The following is a 25,265-nucleotide window of genomic DNA, read 5'->3' as shown; positions in this document are numbered from 1 at the left end:
AAGTTTTTATCCAAAATTAAAAGCATTGAAATTAGTATTATTCTTTTCACTTTCCTCTTTGCAGACACCTCTTATTCTCACAAAATAACAACACTATTTTTGGGTCAATGTAATTATAAGGTTTAAAATTAATTTATATAGGCCTGTTGTTAGAAAGATCACTTAAAATATAAGTTTCTGAAATCAATAAATTTCTTAAAAAAAAAAGTAAATTTAAAATAATTTGCATCAATTATGAATTTTTTTTTAGACATTTGAATTAGGTTATTGTCACTGTCATAGTCTTCAAGTTGTTGTGTAAACTCAGTTATTTGGTATTGACAACGTGTTGACATAACCTTTAATTAATATTTCTTGTTACTAAAGCTATATATAGCTCAATTTAAATTTTATTTAATATTAATAATCTTGTTAATTGTATTATTAATATTAATAATTAAGGATTAATCAAAGCTTAATGATTAATTAATAAGGATATAATTGTCACTTAACGATGATAAAATAATGTGTGCTATTCTCATTCCACCTCAGGAAACAACTCAACAAAATAATTAATTGAGACAACTCAACAAATAATTATTATGTTCTCCTTCTACTTTTTCATTTATCAAATCTATCCTTAATTCTCCCAATCTCTCTGAGAAATTTAAATTAGAGTCTCAAGTCCGGATTCAATGTAATGTACTTCTACGCTACTATTATTATTATTATTATTAAAGCCACAGTTTTCTTAGAAATAAAAAAAATGGAAAAGTAAGAAATATTCAGAAATGGCATTCAAGTCTATGGACGAGGCTAATGGGGTATTTAATATTATAATGCAATCTGACTCAATTGAAAATATAAGAAATTAAGAATTGAAAGATAAATGTTTTTGAGTATTTTTTGGCAACTTAAATGGTATTATCAAAAAGATTATATAATAGATAGTTTTATTTTTATTTAAAGAAATAAAAATAAAAAATCATTTTTTTTCCTTCGGGATTTAAAGATTGATTTTTCTGAGTTTAACTATTTTGTCCCGATTTAAATTAATTAAGGATCGAGCATTTAAATGAGGAATTCAAAACTAAAGGAAAATGTCCAAACACCACTTAAAAGAGGTAGATATCATTTTACCCTATTTTATTAATTAATTTTCCTCGTTTCTTCCTCCTCTGCCTGGGCCTGTGCCTGTGCGCCTGTGCTTCTCCCTCTCTTCTCCACCCTCACCATGCTTCCCTTCCCCTCGCGCTTGACCTCCTCTCTCACTCCGTCCTCTTGTCGCAGCGGGGGCTCGATGGGCGGCGTCTACATCTGTGAGGACGGAGTCGCTCTGGACCCGCTACTGATCTCCGGCTGCGCCGCCCACGAGGGGGAGGAGTACAAGGAAAAGGAGAAGGAAGTGGTCGGTGGCCTTTTTTTCCATCGCATCCCCTCGGCCTCCCCCCTCTCCGGCCGTCCCTCCACGCCGCAGTTCCACCAGTTCTTCCCGGCCCCTTCCCCCGAGCCGCTCGTCCCCGACGCGCCGGATCCGAGCTTGTTAACTCCGGGCGACGATGGGATGCGCTGCGACGCCGTTCGAGTGCCGGAAGGGAGGGTGGCCGGCTGCGAGGCGGAGAAGCGGGACTCGGACGCGGGCCCATCCGGGTCCAGAACGATGACGAGGGCGGAACTGGCGAGCTTGGTGACGTGGTTGAGAGGCACGGCGATCGATCCCCGCGACCGCACGCGGGCGGTGGAGAAGGAAGAGTTGGTGGGGGCGCAGGTGCTGAGAGCCCGGGAGACGCTGTTTCGGACTCTGGACGATGCTACTAAGCTGAGGGAGTTCCCGCTTCCTCCTGAGGTAATCTAGAGTCGCCTCCCTGATTTTTCTTCTGTTTGTCAATTACTTAATTGGATTTGATCTATAATGAACGAGATCGAAAGAAAGGTGTTGTGTGCCTCACAGAGGCTTAATTTAGGTTTTTAGGTTACTTGATCCACACTTTTGTGATGCTTTCTCCTCTTCCATTCTTTTTACTGGCCACTCAGATATAGTACAGAATACCTGCAATGGACAGAAGACCCTGTTTCGAAGAAATTCTATACGATTATTCTCCAGGAACAACTAGCAAAACCTGAAATAGTGATTCATTAACATGATTATAGGATGATTAGACAAATTTAATGCAATTAACAGCCATGTGTTACTGGTAATGGCTATATCGTCTAGAAACTGGGTAGCCAATGACAATTACGTTATCTAAACTGTTGGTACTAATTTCTAACTCCGACTCAATAATAGATAAGAATTATTGACAGCTTGTTTAGAACCATTCCCGTTGGATATGAATTTAAATTTTGCATCAGAAAAAAGTTTCAAAGAACTCTAATTCTAATTCTAATTTTTAATTTTCCATTTATGCAAGAAAGTGAGAATTCCATTTCTTGCGTTTGAAGTCGTAGTTATGGATAATTTTGGTATTATATGTTTTTTTTGGTATCATAAATTTCCAATAATTATACACATTGATCAGTTTTGGAGAGATTTCCAAATCCTTTTTCCTGCTTGGAATACTATATCTTAATTCTCATTGTTCTGTTAACCGAATATAGGATGGATCTGAAGATATCAGAAATTGAATTCCAACTCAATTGTTAGAAATGGTAATCAAAAAATAATATCAAATTATTGTATTACAAAAAAAATATTGATTAATTATTATTTTTAGCCCTTTGATTATATATTGATAACTTTATATTATTGTATCATTAATTTTTAATTAAAGAGTTTGATTTTATTAACTAATATCCTGATATATCGTATGTATTTAAATTAAAATAATATTACAGTTAAAATAAACATAATATTTTTAAATTTTACTTGAAAGTTTGCTCTAGTTTATTATCTATTTAAATAAGTAAACATAAAGATCAAACTAAAGTAAGTTTAATATCATGAAATTGCGAAATGTATATTTTAACATCATGAAATTGCAAAGCAGCTTCATGTTGGACAACTTCAACAACACTAGGCAAGGGTACTTTCAAAATATGGGGCACCCTTTTAATATTTTTTTTTTTCAAAATGGCGTGGCTTTGATGATAATGAAATTAAGGGCCGCTCCTTTGATTTTTGCCCAATCTAGTTCATACACAAATTTTAATTAATTTTTTATTTGAATGCTAATCATCATATAAAGAAAATATATTTAAGATCATAAATTTGGAAAAGAAAGCTTAATTTATTGGGAAATTGACAATAATTAACATTTTCTTAATTGTAATCTTGACATAATCTCTATTTCAGAGAGGTATTTCATATACAGCCGAATCTTATATTTTTTTGGAATTCATACATAATACTTAAAATATTGTATATATGTGCCTTATATTTTTAAATTTATATCGCCAATTATAATTATTTTAACATTCAATTGAAATCAATATTGAAGGAAATAAAATAAAAAAAAAGGGCAGCTCGGTGCACAAAGCTCCCGCCATGCGAGGTCCCGGGGAAGAATCCATTGTACGCAGCTTTATCCTGCTTTTTGCAAGAGGCTGTTTCCAGGATTCGAACCCATGACCTTTACTGAAGGAAATAAAATGAAGACATATTAATTTTTCATAGATTAAAATTGGTTGCCAAAGTCCAATTCGTGAGAGAGTTTAGACTGAAACATTTTTGTAAATTATTACTCTTTTGACTATTGAAACTATTTAGATAATTAAATTAAATTCTTTATCTATTAAACAAAAAAAAACAACAACCATGATCTATCATCTATCACACTATTTGATCTATTGTTTTAACTGCATGTTTGATCTATGAACGTTAAACTAAAAATTATAAAACTGATTTATCTAAGATCAAATATACCTAAATCAAAGATACATATAGCAAGAAGAATTTCTGAAAAATTTTCTTAATCAGAAATACTTGATTATCAAAGATATACTACTTCATGCACATAAAACTGAATAGACAATGAAATAAAATTGGATTCAATGCTTACTGACTAGTTAAAACATAACCAGAAGAAAGAAAACTGATTTGATGTGATTTAACAATTCCCATCTAATATTTGAGTTTATAAACCAAGAACCCACCAACTGATAATCCCCAGCAAAGAATTAACCAAATGCAAAAGCAGAAGATACATCACTCACATCTAATCATGCTTGATGAAGGATTTTTTATTTGTTGGGAAGACATCATGCAATTTCCAGTCAATGATCTTTGATAACTTCCAAAATGCGGAATGCATGCGATGTGGTGAGAAGCTAGGGGCATTATGGAACACACTTTGCAACCATACACTTGGTAATTGCTGTGCAATTGAAAAGGTGGAATTGGAATTAGGTAGGTGTGCGATGGATCAATGACTTCAACAATGATTTAGCCAGCAAGCTAGTGAACTCCGAGTAGCTTGCAAAATAAAATTTTATTTGATTATGATCCAGAGAAGGCTTCAAAATCGATTATAATTTCAAATAATATATAATTAAAATATTTGAATTCGTATCATGTGTTATAATTACAAATAATATAATCGAAATCAATGTTAATATACAATTGAAATAATTATTGAAAAATTAAAAAGCTAATATTTATATGTAGTGCACTAATGTCTACCTGCTTGTTCAGCAATGATGTGAGCAGTATATCAAAAAGACCCACTAACTCATGCTGCGTTTTTGTACTTGGTCAATACTTGTAATGAAGATGCATCAAAACCACAAGTGAGAATATTGCTATTAGAAATAATGAAATATTTAGAATATGGTATAAGGGGGAAAGGCATGGGGGTCAAGGAGAATGGATTATTCGTCATTAAACTTGCTTGATGTTTAATGATGCCAACACTATATGTAGGACCCGTATAAATTGGTCTAATTACTATGTCTTTGGAATTTGAGAAATTGGGAGAGGGGTTAAGTAGAAGACCTGTTGGAGGTAGGGAGGTTGATCTTCTATATGTTGTTCCTACTTTGATAATATTGAATGATAGTAAGGAACTCCATGAATGAGATAAGGACAGACTTTACAAACACTTGCTATAGAAGTTGCAATAAGATCTAAATGTAGATCCAGGATGTCAATGTAAGGGTGTCAATCTAAGGTTTAGGTGTTTTGAACATATTGGTCCAATTGACAATCTAAGTGACTGAGCTTGGATCTGACTAAGCTATTCTTTTATCAACTTTTATTGTCTTATATCCAATAAAAGAATGACTAGTGGTATAACTTTGCATATAGTTTGATAGAGGAAAAATCCATATAGCTGACCCCTACTAGTTGAGATTAACACTGTTTATGTTGGTGTTGATATAACAAAAGAACTTACATTTGTATACTTCAAAAGTGTCTGTGACAATGATTATATTACTGCTTTAATTTGTGCTCATTGAAGTTACCTCAAATTTATGAGATGATTTATCTTTGCATGGCATTCTTTTTCAGTTTATTTATTTATTTAAATTTTTTTTTTTTTTTTTTTTTTCCTGATTAAAAGTTTTTATTTATGAAGATTTGTATTATATTGATTCAAAATGTATACAATTGTATATCATAAATTAAATTCATTACCTTGCAGTTTTGCTTTTGAGCTTTAAGGTTCATGATACTCATTATTTTGACCTGGGTCTGACCAAACATGTTATCATATAAAATTGGTACTTTCAAGTTTAAGACTCTGGCATGAATAAAGAAAGGTATTTTTATGGACCTCCTTTAACAAGAAAAGACGTCGCAATCTTACTTGCGTCATATGTTTATGGTTGTTACTGCATATGGTCCTAGGTTATCTTGCTCATCTTTGTTCGTAGGTTGGCATTCCTAAATCAGAAAGGAAATGTATCAGAAGTGAATGGTTTATGTTAAAGATATTTTTTTATATGAGGAGAAAAACTAGTGTCTGAAAGAGATTTCAAGTGCCACTATGTTTAACCCTGAACATTCCTGCTCAAACATGAATCTTTACCACTCTCATCTCCATGATATTTTCAGTGTTCTTCTTGTTATTGCAATAAAACCTAGCCCATATTCTGGAATATCTACTGTCATTAGGGATCGTACATACTTTTTTGGGAATTTGTCTTGCTTTGTTTGTGATGTTACTAACTGAATGATATATTTCCAGAAAAAGCAAAAGGTTAGGAGACACTCAGTAGGATTACAGAAGAAAGGGAAGGTTGGTTCTGTTGAAAAACTGATTCAGCCAAAACGGAGGTCTGAAAGGATTGCTCAAAATGAGAATGAAAATATTCGGCATCTTCGCACCCGCAGAAAGCGCATTGGACTTGGATCGAATTTCCAAGCTGATGTGCCTGCTTGGATGGGTCCACCCAGTGAAACGAGCATTTCTAGTTATAACGAGGATTCCGATATAAATAAGTGGGTTGGCTTTCTAACTTGGCCAGCACAAGAGATTGACAGGGAAGAATTTGACAAAAAATTTCAAGGAGAAACAAATTGTTGTGCTTGCCCCTCCCCAGGATCAATAGTCTGCATCAGATCTCATGTGAGTGAAGCCAGATTTAAACTGAAGGCTGAGCTAGGTCAAGCTTTCTTTGATTGGGGCTTTGATAACACGGGTGAAGAAGTTTCCGAGTCATGGACAAGTGAGGAACAAGCTTGGTTTGATGCTCTCAAGAGACGAGAAAATGAGTCAGGAACTAGTGTTTGGCAAGCTATTCCAACTCACTTTAGCTCCAAAAGTAGACGAGACTTGATAAACTATTACTTCAATGTTTATCTCTTGCGACGAATGAGCATTGACAGTAGATTAACACCTGAGTACATCAACTCAGATGAAGAGAATCACGATGATGAGCAAGAAGAGGATCCCAAAAAGAAGAGAGTTGCAGTAAAGAAAAAGGCCAAGTTCTTAAAGACTCATGCTTCAGATTGCGTGGATGTTGATAGGGTAAAGTCCTTACCTTTGTTGAGCACAGCTGTAAATATAGAATAGCATAGGAGTTTGAAGTTTAATCGACTTTATTGGGACTCAACTTAAATCTCTAAAACTCATGATATGTTTAATTTCCATTTGTTTTTCCATTAACTTAGTTGAAGTCTAACTTAAGGTTTAATGTACCGGAGTCAGAACAATAGAGTTTCAGTACCATACTAACCATACTCTGTTAAAAGGTAGATCCGCTACCTTAACGGCCCTCCTAGTGCCGGCCCCACGGATATGGAGGGAGGTTCATGCAGGTACACCGGCGTTGAGCACATGGTGGGATCGACCATGTCGGCCATCACCTCGGGGGATCAACCCCTGGCCATTACGTCAGAGTTGTCATGCACCCATCGTCTGTGCTACGCCCTGGGGGCAACCATACTCTGTTGAAACTTTCGCAAGCTTTGAAGCATGTCAATGTCCTATAATTCCTTCTACTTTATTCCAAATGTAAAGCTATTGTAATTAGTTAGACGGTTAAATTAAAAATTTAGAGCAACAAGTAATAAAAATATAACTTTTTGACATATTGGAGCAACAAGTAACAAAAATATAACTTCTTGGCTTCTACTTGTTCTACAGGGGCATTTGGTTTCGTCAGCTTCAACATCACTCCTCTTTAATAGTTGGTGCTTCAATTAATACTTCACCTCCTTTTTTTTTTTAAAAAAATAGGGTTGTGTTTTTTCTTGTGACTGATTAGATAGAATCAAATGATGATTTACAGAAACTGAATCTTCTTATTTTGGACGATACGACTGAATGCATGAGTGTCATAATTACATTTACATGTGCCGAAATTGTATTGATATTGACTAGCATCTAGAACACTAATGTTTTGACCATTATGTTGATTGATAATACTTGAAACCATATTCTTAATTATGCCTTGAATAAACATGAAACTTCAAGGGAATTTCAGATGCCAATATTCACATTGCCAATCAAATTAGTATTTGATGAGATATCTCACAATTTTTCTTTGTTCTAAGACTGCTTGTTTCTGATTTTGGTTTTCAGGTCACAGAAGTTGAAGAAGCATTAAGATCACCTTAGCACATGAGAATTTCCCCAAATACCAATGGGGTCGACCTACAAAAAGTTTATTTTCATTGTAAAAGAGAACCCTCAAGTGCCTAAGGCTCAGATGACAAAATCAAAAGATGATTTGCAAATTGAGTTTGCACATCTAAAAGTAGAGTTCCACTGATCAAAAAAACAGGAACAGGCGTATTCAACTCCACTATTCTCGTTTTTTTGTTTTATATATTTTTTTTCTACATCTAAGATCAAGCAATTTTATAACTATTGTTAGGTTTGCAATCATTTGTAACATTTGTGCATACTTTAGAAGCATGACTACTTTTCTGCCTCTTGCTTAATGGATCATGATTAAAATTTAGGGTGGTGATTGTATGTAGCCTAAGTTTATATGATCTCCCATTTTTCCTAGTTGTGTACTTATAATTTATAATCAATAATTGGCTGACACCTATGACTTGTTTTACCATAAGCACATGACTTGGCATCATCTCAAATTGCATACAAAAAATGTGCTGACTTGATTTGCTATATCAGCAATATTTTTGACACTTGCAAAGTTGTCTCCTATTTTTAGATGGCAGGGTTCTTAATTTTGATTATTATCAACATTCTGTTAGCATTTCTAACACATTTATTGTATTTCTTTTGAGTTAGTTAAGAGTGGACAATTTTATTGTTATATCATTGTAATTTTACAAATACATGTAGCAACCCTGAAGGCTGTTGTCTCAGCGAAGTTATTCCTGATTTACCTATCTATATCTAGCTGTGAGACTTGTAAATTATCTATTAGTATTTTATCGGGAGGCTGATGATATTCAACTGGAGAACTATATAGCCTTTTGTCACGTATATTTTGCCTTAATCAACCTTGAAGAGGAAATCACATCTCTTGATCTTTTCCTGGTCCTTTTTATAATGTGTACGTTGGATCATGATCAAAATCTAGTTAAAATTTATTGTGATCTTCCTTGGATTTACTCTCACTTAGATTATAGTTCTGAGTCAAATCAAGTGGCCAGAGGATGTTGGCAGCGGACAAACTGTATGGTACTAAGTAGAGGGTGGTCTGCTCATCTTGGTGGCCTCCGGCCGACTAAGTCCAAAATTATAATTTAGATGGAAAAGCAAATTCAAGAGAAATTGTAATCAATTTTAGCCGGATTTTGATTATAATCCATTATAATTTAGATGGAAAGGTAAATTCAAAAAAAAAAAAATGATAGTGAAGTTTAACTAAATTTCGATCCTAATCCGACAGATCAGAAGCAATTAGAGATTCCGGATTAACAACCAGGACCGTCGGGAGAGGGCTCTTAATTTTATACTATTTTACGACAATTTTTATTATTATTTTATTTTCCCCGAGCCCATCAATTTTTGACCTCTTCTCAGCCCGACCGTTCGTTCCCTCGCCGCTTCAACTGGCGGCTTCACGCTCTGTCACGGATGCTGCCGCGCAAAAATATCTCCCCTGATGTTCCATTTTACCCGTCGATGCTTACTTTTTTTCGGATCTCCCGCTTCCCGTCACGTGGTGACTCCACCGTCTTCGAAGCTATATCAACCCATTGAAGGCTTCGTTTCTAAAGGAGGCGAAAGGCGCATCAGGAAGCCCCTGTTTGTGGTTTTCGTGACTTCAGCCAGCGCCTGCCACCCGTAGCAGACAGTTTGGTAGCTTCTAACCTAGTTTTCTTTATTACAATTTTTGACAATTTTTTTTGGTATCGAACTCATGACATCAGATTGTTGGCAAATTGATCTTTATCGCATTTTTGATGTTTTAATGCTAGAAAAATGTTAACTTTTTCCTCTGTGGGTGATTTTGGGATGCCCGTAGCTTCTGAAGTTTTGAACTTGGTGATTTTACATCATAATTTACTGTCATCGGCTTATCGCATGGTTTGGTTGTGTATTCTTCAGGGAGCATGCCCATGGCGCATAACAAAGAAACTACCGATGGCAGTGCTGCCAAAGTTCCAGCTATTGCTCAACCTTTGGCTGAAAAGCCATCGGATATTGCATCCAACATCGCCTTCCATGCCCGCTACAGTCCTCACTTTTCCCCTCTTAAGTTTGACCCGGAGCAAGCCTATTATGCCACTGCAGACAGTGTTCGTGATCTCCTGATTCACGTGAGACTTGTGCAACCAGCATGCGCATCTTTATTTGTTGACTCTTCTATTTTACATGGTTGTTGATCGTATGTTGGTGTGGTTATATTTCAGAGGTGGAATGAGACTTTCCTGCATTTTCACAAAGTTGATCCCAAACAGACTTACTACCTGTCAATGGAGTACCTACAGGGCCGTGCTCTGACCAATGCTATCGGTAACCTTGGACTCTCTGGGGCATATGCAGATGCTTTGAAAAAATTGGGATATGAACTTGAAGAAATTGCAGAGAAGGTAATGGATTTCACAAGTTCAACTATGTGTAGATTCTCCAATCGCTTGCTCATTTCAATAATTACAGAGACAACAAAGACATAAAAAGGAGAGAGTGAGTCGGGATCGGAAAATACAGTAGATAAACAAGGAGTGCTATTGGACTACGGTTTAGATTCTTTGGGGGCCTTCATGAAGTGACAAAATAATTTTTCCCTCCTAATAGGGGAGCTTATAGAGGTGACTGAGAAAGACAAACATGTAAGGATGTAATCGAAGTATTGAACCATTGTGCTCTCTGTCACATACTATATATACATCAACTTAATGTTGATTGCCTCTAGGCATCCCTTTAGGCTTAAAGCATGACATTATTATTGAAGCATTTCTTGAATTAATTGAGTAATGCAATAACTACTGTGAATGTTCTGTACATTTATGACGACTTTTGTTCGGCGCATGTCATCCACAGGAAGTCATATTTTTGAACAAAAATTTCAGAATAATGTTTTAAATGGGATAATTGCCTGTAATCACCAGTAACTTTCCTGCAAAGTTAACAAAGGAGATTCCTTAACAGGAAAAAGATGCAGCCTTGGGAAATGGAGGTTTGGGGAGGCTAGCATCTTGCTTTCTAGATTCAATGGCAACACTAAACTTACCTGCTTGGGGTTATGGCCTACGATATAGATATGGCTTATTTAAGCAACTGATCTCTAAGGAGGGACAAGAAGAGGTAGCTGAAGATTGGCTCGAGGTACTTTCTACTCTATTTTTCTTAATTTTTTTTTTTGCTGAACTCTCTTAAGAAGAGCTCATGTCTCTTGATATTAAATATGACAGAAGTTCAGTCCATGGGAGGTCGTGAGGCATGATGTCTTGTACCCTGTTAGATTTTTTGGCCATGTCGAGGTCTCTCCTACAGGATCGTAAGTGTTTCTGACTTATCAAATTTACTCTAAATAAAGGAACTAATATTTAATTGTTAGAATGCTTGTTTGACTTTTATGTGTCTGGTACGTAATAGATATTGAGGCATCTATTACTGGATCAATTGTTTTGTTAATCAGAAATAGAACACTGATGGTATTCAGTGACCAAATGTACATACATTTAGAAATACATGGAAGTATGATTTTTGATTAATAATGGTTATATGATATATTTTATGAAAGAGAGATGCATAAGATGTTTTACCTGGTATGTGTTCCTGCTATGTACAGGAATTGGTTTGGATATCTACCTCTTCTGCTAGCATAACAGTTAACAAGTAGAGTGGCAAGTGCCACTTGCTAGTTTTATATATTCCTTAATTGATCTTCATCATCTGCAAAGTCAGTTTGCTTGACTTGGAATCCATATCTTCTTCAGCTTTTTGGTGCAGAAAAAGTAAAATGTGTTCCAGGTTCATTAAGGATCATATTGATACAACTGCATGACTGGACTTGCATCAAATGTCAGAATCACACGTGCACACATAGTCACATACACATGTTTATTTGTTTTGTGATGATTCATATCTTAGACTGATGCTTCTCTATTGCTGTTTCTACTTCAAAGTCGGAAATGGGTTGGAGGAGAGGTAATACAGGCATTGGCATATGATGTACCGATCCCGGGATACAACACCAAAAATACCATCAGCCTCCGCCTATGGGAAGCAAAATCCAGTGCTAAAGATTTCAATTTGTTCGAATTTAATGAGGGGAAGTATGAATCTGCTTCTCAGCTCCATTCAAAAGCTCAGCAGGTATAAATATACCTGTTCACAAGTCATGAATACAGAACAGATAAAGCGATCTCATTGTATATTTAACTAATCTGAGATCAACAACCTCTTGGCTTGTTTATTAAAAATAAATTTTTCATATGCTCCTTTATTCTTCTCTAATTTCAGCCCATATGATAATAAGATGTCTGTGGCTTTGAGCCATTTCAAGACATTTTGTCTGAACTTGTTTAGATATTCAAGATATTTAGAGGATGCCTACATCTCCTGGGTATTCAATAATTTCAAAATATACCCTTTTCTTAGTATCTCAACTTACACTTGGCACTTTTTATGAGACTTTCCATTCAATTGAAGCGGCCGGAACTGTCCATTTTTTTTATTATTATTACTTTTTTTCTTCTCTTTGCTTCTCTTTTTTCTGCAGTTATATAATTGTGTTGTTTGCTTATGCTGATTGTATTAAATATTAACTTCAGATATGTGCAGTCTTATACCCTGGTGATGCTACAGAAGATGGCAAAATTTTGCGATTGAAACAACAGTTTTTCCTCTGTAGTGCTTCACTGCAGGTATGTTGGATCCTTACAGATTGAGGCACAATACTCTTTGGTTCAAAGCCATCTAATATAAATCAATGAGGTTGAAGTATATTTGGTGTTTCACATACCTCTACATTATGAGAGCACTTGCCCTTGGTTTGGTAGCTTAAGAACTCCTTGCGTCAATATAACTTGGTGGTATCTAGTGTATAGATGTACTCTCGCTTGTCAGTGTACATCAATGGAAAATAACTGGAGTTGTGTAATCTCTGGAAGAAAATTTCCATTTTCATTGTCATGAAAAGTCAGGGGGTGTTTGGTTGATGGGTTTGGGAATGAAGGAATGGAATGATAGTAAAAGATAGTGTTTGGATTGTGGGTTTGGGAATGACATTTTGGGAATGATTACTAGATTTATGGGAATCAACCAAACTCATATAACTTGATGGGTTTCATTTCCATTCTTATTCTCATTCCACCCTACTATCAAACCCATACCCATACCCATAGTCATTCCCATCATTTAACCAAACGCCCCCTCAGTTTCATAGGGACTTTAAGAAATAGATTTCAAATGTGTCTTTTTTGACTGGCTAACTATAGGTGTTGTTCTCTTCCCTCTACCTTCTCTTATTCATGATATGCAATTCCTTGAGATAGATGGACAAAAGAAATTGCAAGAGGAATTGGGGATACATCATCAATAGGATGAAAAGTGAATGCTTAAATGGATAATAGCTTTTGGAGTTGTATGATATTTGTATATCTTTAGGCAAAAATAAAAAATTAATATGACTGTGTAGTGAACCATATTTTATTACCGAGTAGTTAGGAATGAATGTGTATATGAGTTAGTTGCATAGCTTAAAATGCTAAGAAAGATGTGTAGAGTTAATATAAAAGTTAAAATAAGAAATACTAATACAAGGGAGAAGTTGGTGTAGCTCTAGACTTCTTGTTAATGCTAAAATAAGAGAAAATAAGCTGATGGATATAGATGATCAAACATGACCAATAAATTATTTGTTAGGCAAATTAATCATTAAAAAAAGCATGAAAGGTAGAAGTAGAAAATTTTGTTTAACATAATAAAAAGTGATTTAAAATATCTAAACATTATTAGCAATATTGTATTATAACATAGTTCAATGACAGGATTCATGTAGCTATCCTCAACTAATTGGGACTTGTAACTTCTTGTTGTTTATCATATCCAAAATGTTTATTATTCTAACATTAATATGGTGCTATACTGACATAATTTGCAGGACATTATAATGAGATTCAAGGAGAGGAGGGAAGGGAACATGGCTTGGAACTGGTCTGACTTTCCTAGCAAGGTTGCTGTTCAACTCAATGATACTCACCCAACACTTGCAATACCAGAACTAATGCGATTGTTGATGGATGGTGAGGAACTTGGTTGGGATGAAGCTTGGGATGTGACAACTAGGTGCATTCAGTAGTATTTTCATGGTCTTGTAAATACTAATAATTGAATTTCTATCTCTTCTCTAATAATGATAGTTTTAATTTTTTTTTAGTACTTCTCTTTGGGGATTGATTTTCTTGAAAATCTTACTGCAGGACTGTTGCTTATACTAATCACACTGTTCTTCCCGAGGCACTAGAAAAATGGCCACAAGCTGTTATGTATAAGCTTCTTCCAAGGCATATGGAAATCATTGAAGAGATTGATAAGAGGGTAAACCATTTGTCTTTCTAATTTATCTTAGTAAGTTATAGATTTATTTTTTGCAGTATTCTGGTTTTTCAGTTTATGGCCATGATTCGTTCCACCTTCAGTAGCATGGAGAGCAAGCTTTCCGATATGCAGATCTTAGATAGCTCTAATCCTCAAAAACCTGTGGTGCGAATGGCTAATTTATGTGTAGTGTCTTCTCACAAGGTATGAATTCATTTTTAATTAGTGCATATTCCAGTGCGCTACCATTTTACAACTAGAATCTGTCATCTTACAATGATAACCTCGAATGTAACTTTTCTCGGGATGGAAAGCATAAGAACTTCTAGTTCTTAAGCTACAACATATTTTTCTCTTCCCATCTCTAGTGCATTTCAGGTATAGTTCTCTTTTATAGTAAGATATTCTCAAGGACTTACGGTTATTACATTTGCAGGTGAATGGAGTGGCAGAGCTACACAGTGATATTCTGAAGGCAGACTTATTTGCTAATTACTTCTCAATATGGCCTGCCAAGTTTCAGAATAAAACGAATGGTGTTACACCTCGTCGTTGGATCAAATTTTGTAGCCCTGAACTGAGTGATATCATCACCAAATGGCTCAAAACAGATGGATGGATCACAAATCTTGACCTTCTTTCTGGTCTTCGTCAAGTATGTATGGTGGAACATATATTTTTACTAATGTGCTGCACAATTTGAATTGTTATGTGACCTTGGTGACCATATCTTTAACAGTTTGCTGACAATGATAAGTTGCATGCTGAGTGGGCTTCGGCCAAGATGGCTAACAAGCATCGGTTGGCACAGTATGTATTGCATGTTACAGGTGTGTCTATTGACCCCAACAGCCTCTTTGACATACAGATTAAACGGATTCATGAATACAAAAGACAGCTTCTGAATATTCTGGGAACAGTCTATAGATACAAGAAACTAAAGGTACAGTTACGGAAATGAGTTCACTCCATTTTTGGAAAATTTAAATTATATAATTAAAGTGCACCAAGCATGCAAAGTTTGTTTTAGGCTAGCTAACTGAATTTTTAGTACAGCCCTACCTTATTTCATTATTGTTTACCGTTTCAAGTTATGCTATTACATTATGAACCTATTGGCTAGGATTGGTAAATTTTGAAATGACAAAATATATTGAACAAAATTTGTTGCTTCAACATGAATATGAAATCAGTCAATCGCTCTAGCTATGAGTTATGACTTTTTGGCAGATTCTGTCTTATGAGTTATGACTGTTGTCTCCAACAATGTAGGAAATGTCCATTGAAGAGAGAAAGAAAACAACACCGCGAACTGTCATGCTTGGTGGAAAAGCATTTGCAACCTATACAAATGCTAAAAGAATTGTCAAGCTGGTCAATGATGTTGGTTCTGTTGTCAACAATGATCCAGAAATCAACAACTATTTGAAGGTAGGATTTGCCTATCATATGTTTTCTGCATACTTGGCTCACTAGATTCTGCAAAAAGAAAGAGCAGATAAACTATTTCCATCGAACACTTAACGAACAATCAGTTAACAAGAGAACTATTGCTGTTTAATTCAGGTATCTATCATTATTTCATGTTATGTTTTAAAGTCGTGTTTGCCATATTTCTCTTAAAACCAAGAATACATAAACTTCCTTATCTCTTTCTTCCACTGGAGGATAGTAATTCTAAGTTTACTCTAAATATGATTTGTAAAACCTTCATCTTGGTTGATGACTTCCATCTAATGTTATGAGCAGTGATAAGTTTTTTTGCAGATATTTTCATTTATTGAATATTTACAATTAGTTTGTGATTCTTCAGGTTATTTTCATACCAAATTACAATGTCTCTGTGGCTGAGTTGCTTATTCCTGGGAGTGAGTTATCCCAACACATCAGCACAGCAGGAATGGAAGCTAGTGGGACAAGCAACATGAAATTTTCCCTGAATGGTTGCCTCATAATTGGTACTCTAGATGGTGCAAATGTGGAAATCAGACAAGAAATAGGAGAAGACAATTTCTTCCTTTTTGGTGCCAAAGCTGATGAAGTTGCAAAGCTTCGGAAAGATAGAGAAAACGGATTGGTACTTCTCTTCGTTATTCATCGTCAATTAAATATTTTTGAATGACATGTTTATAGTTGCAATAATTACTTTATCTCCATGATCATGTTTTTATCAAACAATACTTGCAAAATGAAATTAAGCCACACTCTTTAATGAGAAACCATCATGATTGGATTTGCTTTAACTGAATTCTGGGTTTCATTCCACCTTATATTTCATTCACATCTTCTGCCACAGTTAATCAAATGGATCATCTTAATTTTACTAAAAGCTTTTGATTGTTAAACATCTCCTGTAAATGCTTACAGTTCAAACCAGATCCTCGGTTCGAAGAGGCCAAACAATTTATTAGGGGCGGTGCATTTGGCAGCTATGACTACAGTGCTCTTCTAGATTCCTTGGAAGGAAATTCTGGCTATGGTCGTGCTGACTATTTTCTTGTTGGTTATGACTTCCCAAGTTATATCGAGGCCCAGTCTCGAGTGGATGAAGCATACAAGTAAGGAAACTATCTTCAAAATGTAATTAGTTCCCTTTTTAGATGCTTTTTGGTGACTATTTAATGTAGCTAAACTAATTAATTTGAAACTAAGGATTTTGCTTGATGGCTGTATGATAGCAACATATGCCATGCAAATGATTTCACATATAGAATATGTTCTCATCTTTATTTATCAGTTAGACTCCCCGATTGACATGATAATTTACTTCTGTAAAATGCCATTGTGTTAACTTCATGTTTTTGACTTATTACCAACACAGAAAACATAGAATTTGCTAATCATCAACGCGTATTAGAAATTATGGTATTAGCTTTTGAAATAGGTGTTCAGACGACATTTCGTTCTTCTGTGGGGGTTGAAAACACTCAAGTGCCACCTAGAAATTGTTTACCATGTGGTTTGTTTGTGTTGTTCAATGTCCAAATTTAAAGACCACACTAAAAATGTTATTCCACCTCCAGTTAATTTCTCTACATCTTCTCTCCCTCTTCAGGGACCGAAAAAGATGGCTAAAGATGTCGATATTGAGCACGGCCGGAAGCGGCAAATTTAGCAGCGATCGAACCATCTCCCAGTATGCAAATGAAATATGGGGCATTAAAGCCTGCCCCGTGCCATGAGGAGCCACTGGATTCAACATGAACGTAGTGCTCCATATGAGATAATGAATAAGTTTGGGTGCCATTAGTTGTTTTTGGCACCGATTTTCCTATCAATGTTATGTTCGTGTAGAAGAACACGTAGTTGTGCCATTTCAAGCTTTAGAAAAATAAGAGAGAAAGTGTTTAACATGTAGTCCGTTATGGACATGAGCAGAAAAAAACATAGCTGAAAATTTTCTGAAATAAAGCCGACCAACTGCTGAAGTTGGCATGATGTGGAAATTTACTGTATCTGATCTTTAAATTTTAAAAATATTTCATACTTCTATAAATATTGCCCAAAGCTTTATTAGCTTGCATTATAAAATTGCAGATCCTATATTGAGTTTCTAAAAAAACCCGAGTTAGTTTACCAGTTTAATTATTTTTTCAAAATTCATTTGTAGTTCATGTATGTTTTGACTTTAAATTGTATTGCAAATTAATTTACACAATTAGCTTAGCTCGAGATATAACACATTTTAATAAATATTGCAGCTAAAACAATCTTGTCTCAAATTGATTTGCAATCAATTGTGACAAAAGGTGAATACGTTCGCCCCCAACGCTTCCTCACCCCCGTCAACCCGTCCCAAGATTAACACGGAGGAGGTAAATCACGGACGGCTACTAATCTTTGGAATAGTGACTAGCACATAAAGGAGGTATTTATCTTAGCTTTGTCGAGATTCAAACTCCAGGCCTCATTATGGCAACACTTCATGTACTAACCACTAGATCCATCCGAGGGGACAAATTAATTTGCAATCAAGCATAATCTTTTAGAGGCGTAGCCAAGGATATTATGGGGAATATATAGAAGCACATTTTTTTTTTTAATAAATAGTGCAATTTTTTTTGTTAAAAAAAAAAACGAAATTCTTTTGCTACGTCGGAACAAGAAACTAGTTCAAATGTATTCTGTAAATTGATGGAGCTCCCTGGAACTCCTCAAGTTTAGTTTTCTTCTCACCCCATCCATCAGTTATTTGAAACTTTGCGCAAAACAATCATCATTTTATTCACCCATAAAATGAGCAGAATGTCAGTGTTAAAGGGGAACTTCCTTTGCAAATAGCTTTTTGACCTGTCCACAAAAGATATGAAATGTAGAAACATATTGTCAGAAGAGAACTTAGCCGGTGCAAAGCAAATATCTGTCAAGTAACCAAGGTTTTGTGTACGCTACTTGACAAATGTAGCTTAGCTTGCTATATTCCTACTATGGAATTGGATCAGTATCATTCTCATATCTACATGTTTTTTTTTTCTGAAAATGGAGAACTGTTTAAGAACATCTATTGCAAATGGAAGATTGACAGTCGTTATTACCTGCTCGAGTGTTAGGAACATTATCACATTCCATGATCCAAGACGACCAAAGTTTGGAAGGAAACCTTTATAAAAAGCCAAAGGTCCCTGAAGAACAGTAAGAAATTTTAATTTTCATGTCAGTTTTCCTTGGTGTATACTAAACCATGTTATCAACATGACAAACTGCGCATTCAAAATTTGGAAAATATGTAAAAAGAGAGGATATTCTCTTTAGTTCAACCTGGTTCACAGAGCTTGTTCTTTCAGATCATTCTTACTGACAAAACAAATTAGCATAAGAGGACCTAAATGGGGACGGTGATATATGGTATAGAGCTCGCTTGAGGGAGAGAAAGGGGCATACCATCCTTCACAACCAAACCTATTATTACAATTATTAATTCTAACTTGCCATGTTTTTGAAAGGAAGTATTTAGCTTGACAAAGCTAGAACCAGTCCAGCTTGATTTTGTAGAGATAAATTAATCATTAACTCCATATTAATTACTCCTTTAACTAATCTTCCTAATCAATAGATGCAACTGAGTAATCAACAATTGCTACAATAGACGGAACAATAGACAAGGTGCATACAATAAAGATCAATAAAATTAGGAAAAAAAAATCATGGGAAATTCAACATACTTCATTTTTCATTGTCTTAACAAAGCAATCAAGAGTGCTTTTGTATGCAGAATCTCCCATCATTCTAGATTTAACCTGCAAAAATACAGTTTCCATGATATCAATTGGCTTGCTTATACATAAAAGGCAGAAGAGATTGGGTGATCAAAAAGTAACAAGGGCAAACAAAAGAAAATGCGAGTAACTTTAAGCTTTCAATTTGATGCATTGTTTGTATCTATTAGAGGGCCCAAAAAATAATTTTTAAGATGTTCATAGATAGGAAAATTAAAATCAAATGGGAAAAGAGATATTAAAAAGTCGAGAATGTATGATGAATTCTGAAAGAGATATAACACTGCTATTTGACATAATTGCAAAAGGACACAAAGTATCAAAAGAATAGCTCTAAGGTTCTATAGTATAGGGAAAGACAAGGAAAACTAGGATACATAGAAAATGAATTATATGAATGCTGCCAGCAATAATGCACTTATTTTAAAACCACTCTGTGTATAGCACTTGCAGTAATTTCAATTTTCAACTGATCATGAGAAAGATATATGTTAAATGTAGAGCAATATCAAGAACTCTTCCATGAATGTTAATCTTTAGTTTCATCTAATACAGTTAACCAAGGAGAAAGTATCTAAAAGAACACTTCCGCTGAATAAATTCCAAGATTGTTTCAAATTTGCCAAAAGCACTTGAATTAGAGAGTGACATAAATATCATAAATGCCAAAATGATGTTCCACACCTTCAACATTTCATTACTGTCCCTTTAAACACACTATTCACCGAGAGTTAAGGGTTTTTTCAAGTTCATAACCTGATCTACATCTTCTCGATATCTTGATCTAGGTTATAGAATTTGCACTCTGCATATTCAGATTTTTCAAAAGGGATAAAAAAAAATTCAATTTAACATGCATTGATATTGATGTGCCCAATCTTTTTCAGGCCTTATTCTAACAATGAATTAAGGCACACTGAGTCTAGTTAATAAAAAATATTAGTGAGCAAGGAAATTGATGCCAAAAACTAAAACCCCTCATCCACCTGTTTATCCAAAACACTTGCATTCTTAATGGAACTAGCTAACATAAGATGGAATGTAATTGATCTAGAAGCTCACCACGTCAACAGGAGAACCAATACAAACAGCAACGAATCCAGCACCCAGACCAGATAAAAGATGAGTAAATACATTATCTGAGAATCCAGGGATTTTCAGAATTGTCTGCGTCAAACAAAAAATGATTTATATTTTGGTGAAATCAAATTAAAGAATAGAGAAAGACTTTAAAAAAAATGGCAAGACATAGAAATGAGAAATTTTACCTGTTTGACTTGATCATAACTAGCCAATTCAGCAGCATTTATAATGGCATTCCGTGCAATATTAGGACCAAGACCAGTCCAGAGAGCCCCAAGTCCTTCCTATATTGTAATATTGAAATAATCGCCACCAAATATTTGAGGTAACTGAGCAATAATCTTTTGCATGATTACCTGTCTAAAGATTGTGGAGTAAGCATTCAGTGCACCTGAATAACGTTTTGGTACACCTGGTGGAAGTTTGCCTTCAGCTTGGAGCCTCACTTTTACAAGGTCAGTGGGATTTGCAATAGTTATCCCAATGGCACCTAATTGGGTCGTTCTATACAAGTTAGTTGTCTAGATGAGAATCAATTGACTAATCGAGTAATATGACATTGCTACTGGATAAATAGGACTAGACTAGCTCAGGAGAAGCTATCATGTTCACACAAACCCACCAGTTGTGAGTCCAGCAAGAATTTTCTTGGACAAAGGAACATCTCCGACATGATTCTCACCAACATAGAAATTTTTGACCTGCAAATCAATACAGGCAAGTACAATGTTACAGAATTATGAGAACGAGTTGCCAACCAGCAACCAACTAATGAACAACTTTGAGATTACAGGCTCATATAACCCAATACGCAGCCCTCCAAAAACACATTGACGATGCAAACCAGGGACTATTCCTTTCCAGAGCGCTGCAGCTCCTTCTTCCCTTGCAATGGTTGCAACAGTGCCCAACATACCTCTGTACTTCAGCTTGGCTCTGGCATCTGCAGACGCTTGCTTCTGCAGCTGAAGCCTCACTTTTGCTGTGTCCAGAGGGATAGTGCAGATCTACAATAGATATAAAAGAAATGCAAAATATGATCCAGGAAACTATTTAACCTGATCTAAAATCAACAACAATTTCAATGCAAATTACGTGTAGATACGGCCCAAAATATACTGTAACATCTCTTAAAAAAGGATTTAAAAAAGACAGATACTCAGACCTAAATCAAAGATAATAAAATCCGTACTCCCCTATCTACTCTACCATCATGATTCACGAACTATCTTCGAGAGAGAAACGATCTTAGCGATTCATACAAGAGCAAAAACACTTCAAGGAGGAACTAAAAGGGCAACGGAAGGAGCATGCGATCATTTCGAGGTTACCTCGGCGAAGCAGGCGGCGATGGCGCTGCTGGCGAACCTCCCGGCGAAGGAGATCTCCGTCTTGGACCCATGATCGCCCATGGCTGGCCGCCGCCGCTCACCACGCGGAAAGGCGGAGAGACAGGACCCGGAGCCGACAGAAGAGGAAGAAGAATGGATCGGGAACGGAGACTGGAGAGGCAGCGAGGGATTTAATAGAGGAAAAAAATGAATGAAACGAGGGATTCGGCGCCGGAAGTGACATCGATGTCAAAAAGGAGTAAGCAACTACGCCACTTTGCCTGACTCGAATCCCTGTCATAGTTAGAACTCTTCGCTAGGTGCACTCATTGACAAATACTCAAGATATTACCCGGTTTGTCGTTGCAGAAGACGTGAGTGTACGTGGGAGGGCTTCTCTGGGCAAAATTTGAGTAAAATTACTGAGTATCTGGTTTTAATGTGGCTGAGTCAGAGTCCAGCTGATGAAACTTTGGCAAATTCCTAAATACACACACTAACTTTCAATTATTTTCTAGAGACCACTTTAGTATTTATACTTTTTTTTTTACAAAGATTAAATTATTTAATTTGCATTGGGTGATTTGAATTAAATCACTTTGATATTTAATGATTTTATTTTAATTATGTTTTGACTTGCATTTGACATATTAATCGTCTTAATAATTTTTTCACATAAAATTTAAACAATTTATAGTGCACACTATTTGCCCTGATACATAAAATGAACCCAATTGAAGGAATCGTAAGGGGGCTTGGCCCACACTATTTGTCCAATTGATGCAAGCTTAATCCTCACGACTGGCTCTTTATAGTGCAATTTGACGGTACCTTTTGGTATTTTTCAAGGATAGTAACCAAATTGCCCTAGAGAACCGAGATGGCAAGATAAAGGGCGAACTCATACGCAACGAGGATCAATTTTTATATAAAAAATTTCAATCAAATTTTTAAAATTTTATATAAAAATCTAAAAGCCAACCTTACTCAAAAGAAGATGATTATATGATCTATCACTCGTAAAAATTCATGTTTAAAAAAAAAACTGAATGGAAATATACAGGTTCTCCTTGTTTATGATCTACAGATGCTCCTTGTTTTTCAAAACATGAACCTTGCAATCACAAAGTAATTCGTCCTTTAAACAAATCTATACTTTCATGGTGATTTAATCAGTTCAAACATTCTCATGCCAGGTACTTCTCGAGCTTCTCCACTTCTTCCACGCTACCGATGAACAGAGGCACGCGCTGATGAATCTGTCACATTGGAGAAAAAAAAGAAGGAAGAAATTAGAAGAAATCAAGAATTTGCAAGTTGAAAGGAGGAAAATTTGAAAGTTAAACCGATAATTAAGCTCGTACTTCCGTCGGTTGGATGTCAAGGATCCTCTGGTGGCCGTCGGAGCCTTTGCCGCCGGCTTGCTCGACGATGAAGCTCATGGGCGCGCACTCGTAGAGCAGCCTGAGCTTTCCGTTCTTGCTCTTCTTGTCCCTGGGGTAGCCGTAGATGCCGCCGTAGAGCAGCGTCCGGTGGAAGTCGCCGACGAGGCTGCCGATGTAGCGGGCGGAGTAGGGCTTGCCGCTGGGCCCGGGGTCCTTGAGCGAGTCCATGTAGGCGCGTAGCTTGTCGTCCCACAGGAGGTAGTTCCCCTCGTTGAAGGCGTAGATCTGCCCTGCTTTGGGGATCTGTAACTGCTCCTGGGTGAGCACGAACTCGCCGTACATGGGGTCGAGCGTGAAGACGTAGACGCCATTCCCGACGGTGACCACGAAGATGACCGAGCTCGAGTACATGCAGTAGCCGGCGGCGAGCAGGTTGCTCCCCGGCTGGCACACGTTCACCACGCACGTCTGCTCCACTTGATCCAGCTGCAATGCGTTAATGGTCTGCTCCATTAGTCTCGAAGCAGAGTAATCATGGAGAGATGGAGATGGAAGAATTCATTAGTTCGCCTGAGCTTACGGTGGTGTCGTCGCCGTGCTCTGCGAAGCACTCGTCGTTAGGGCTGTAGATACCGAAGATGGAGCCGGTGGAAACGGCGGCGTCGATGTTGGAAGAGCCGTCGAGTGGGTCAAATACGACGATGTAGTTTCCGGAGTAGCTCTCCTCCACGGCCACCGGCACGTCCTCTTCTTCCGACGCTATGATCCCCGTTCGCCCGCTCGACCTCAGGCAATTTGAGAACACCTGTTGTTCAATCGAATCGAAGTTTGATCTTTAGCTTTGATTCAGTTTATGGAATTGGGAGAGATGGTTTAATTAATTACCTCGTTGGAGACGACGTCGAGCTTCTTCTGGTCCTCGCCTTGGACGTTGACGGCGCCCTGGATCCCGGTGAGGTTGGAGATGGAGGCGCGCTGCACCAGAGACGCGATCTGCTTGCAGGCCATTGAGATGCTGGCGAGCACGATGGTCATCTCGGCGTCGATGGTGCCGGCCTGCTCCTGCTTCAGCAGCCATGTGGTGAGGGTCTGAAGCTCGAAGCTGCTCTTCTTCTTCTTCTTGGATTCAATCACCGCGGCAGCCGCATCCACGGCGGCGCACACGACGGAGCGGCCGCCACTGATGCCACCTCCGGCGGCTCGTCGAGCTGGAGCTGGGAAAAGACGGGCAAGCGAGAGATGAGCGCAGGAGCGAGCGATCGACGGGCAAAAGAGCAGACGGTGGGAGGCGGGGATCAAGGTGGCCGATGCCATGGCCGTTCTACTCTCCGCGCTGCTGCTTCTCTGGTGTTCGCTCGATTGCTGGGCCAATGGATAGTCTTTGGCTGCGGATTGGGTTGCGCTGCTTGTGAGGCCGGTGTTGCTTCCTCATCTCGCGCCTCTCATCTGCAGTAGATAATTGGCTAGTTGACTATTACTGACTCGAATTCGATTGGACTAACAAAGACTAACCAGACCAGTGTGACAGGGAGATCATGACCAGACCTCAAATCAACTGATTGATTTGAGGTCTAATACATGCATTGGGTTTTAGTTTAAATAGCGAGATGGCTCCTGAAAGCAAAGCCAACAATGCCACATTAATGAGACACGCACATATACATTCGTGTACAATTTAATCTTGGTTATGTTTGCATTAATTACAATTTTTTAATTATTTATTCATGCATACAAGACAAGATCACAAAGAAGCACTTCTTGTCGGCTCTCAATTTAAGCCACATATTTCTCTAAATAAGTAAACTAATGTGGAGGGTTAAGTTCATGCTGGCCATGTTCATCTTTTTAATGTTTCCCTATGATTACATTAGGTCCTGGTTGAAGGTTCTTAATTGATGATCATATGGTTTGGGGGAA

At 36.9% G+C, this 25,265-nt stretch overlaps 4 protein-coding genes across 4 annotated transcripts; 2 read left to right on the top strand and 2 right to left on the bottom strand.

Moving 5' to 3' along the window:
- Window positions 1-1,137: 1,137 nt before the first annotated feature.
- LOC122047182 (AT-rich interactive domain-containing protein 2-like) lies at window positions 1,138-8,041 on the top strand. The gene is made up of 3 exons (XM_042608301.1): window positions 1,138-1,825; window positions 6,105-6,890; window positions 7,947-8,041. The coding sequence occupies exons 1-3, from the start codon at window positions 1,214-1,216 to the stop codon at window positions 7,980-7,982; spliced, it is 1,434 nt and encodes a 477-aa protein (XP_042464235.1). The 5' UTR covers window positions 1,138-1,213; the 3' UTR covers window positions 7,983-8,041.
- Window positions 8,042-9,409: 1,368 nt separating this feature from the next.
- LOC122047173 (alpha-glucan phosphorylase, H isozyme-like) lies at window positions 9,410-17,829 on the top strand. Its single transcript, XM_042608291.1, has 16 exons — window positions 9,410-9,644; window positions 9,894-10,105; window positions 10,199-10,378; window positions 10,938-11,114; window positions 11,201-11,286; window positions 11,918-12,107; window positions 12,566-12,658; window positions 13,897-14,081; window positions 14,216-14,333; window positions 14,406-14,537; window positions 14,770-14,988; window positions 15,073-15,276; window positions 15,606-15,764; window positions 16,147-16,410; window positions 16,701-16,891; window positions 17,389-17,829. The coding sequence occupies exons 2-16, from the start codon at window positions 9,899-9,901 to the stop codon at window positions 17,513-17,515; spliced, it is 2,532 nt and encodes an 843-aa protein (XP_042464225.1). The 5' UTR covers window positions 9,410-9,644; window positions 9,894-9,898; the 3' UTR covers window positions 17,516-17,829.
- A 432-nt stretch (window positions 17,830-18,261) lies between these two features.
- On the bottom strand, window positions 18,262-22,214 carry LOC122047165 (mitochondrial uncoupling protein 1-like). The gene is made up of 9 exons (XM_042608279.1): window positions 21,964-22,214; window positions 21,424-21,639; window positions 21,255-21,333; window positions 20,989-21,122; window positions 20,818-20,916; window positions 20,612-20,716; window positions 19,496-19,570; window positions 18,869-18,955; window positions 18,262-18,623 (listed from the first exon to the last, which is right to left on the bottom strand). Exons 1-9 carry the CDS (start codon window positions 22,042-22,044, stop codon window positions 18,588-18,590), a joined length of 912 nt encoding a protein of 303 aa, XP_042464213.1. The 5' UTR covers window positions 22,045-22,214; the 3' UTR covers window positions 18,262-18,587.
- Window positions 22,215-22,946: 732 nt separating this feature from the next.
- On the bottom strand, window positions 22,947-24,728 carry LOC122047162 (fructose-1,6-bisphosphatase, chloroplastic-like). Its single transcript, XM_042608265.1, has 4 exons — window positions 24,234-24,728; window positions 23,929-24,153; window positions 23,328-23,834; window positions 22,947-23,222 (listed from the first exon to the last, which is right to left on the bottom strand). Exons 1-4 carry the CDS (start codon window positions 24,660-24,662, stop codon window positions 23,151-23,153), a joined length of 1,233 nt encoding a protein of 410 aa, XP_042464199.1. The 5' UTR covers window positions 24,663-24,728; the 3' UTR covers window positions 22,947-23,150.
- Between the last annotated feature and the right edge of the window lie 537 nt (window positions 24,729-25,265).

This window comes from Zingiber officinale, chromosome 1B (assembly GCF_018446385.1).
Source record: "Zingiber officinale cultivar Zhangliang chromosome 1B, Zo_v1.1, whole genome shotgun sequence".
Lineage (NCBI taxonomy): Eukaryota > Viridiplantae > Streptophyta > Magnoliopsida > Zingiberales > Zingiberaceae > Zingiber > Zingiber officinale.
The sequence above is the reverse complement of the archived record's forward strand: the minus strand, read 5'-3'. Positions and strand labels throughout refer to the sequence as shown.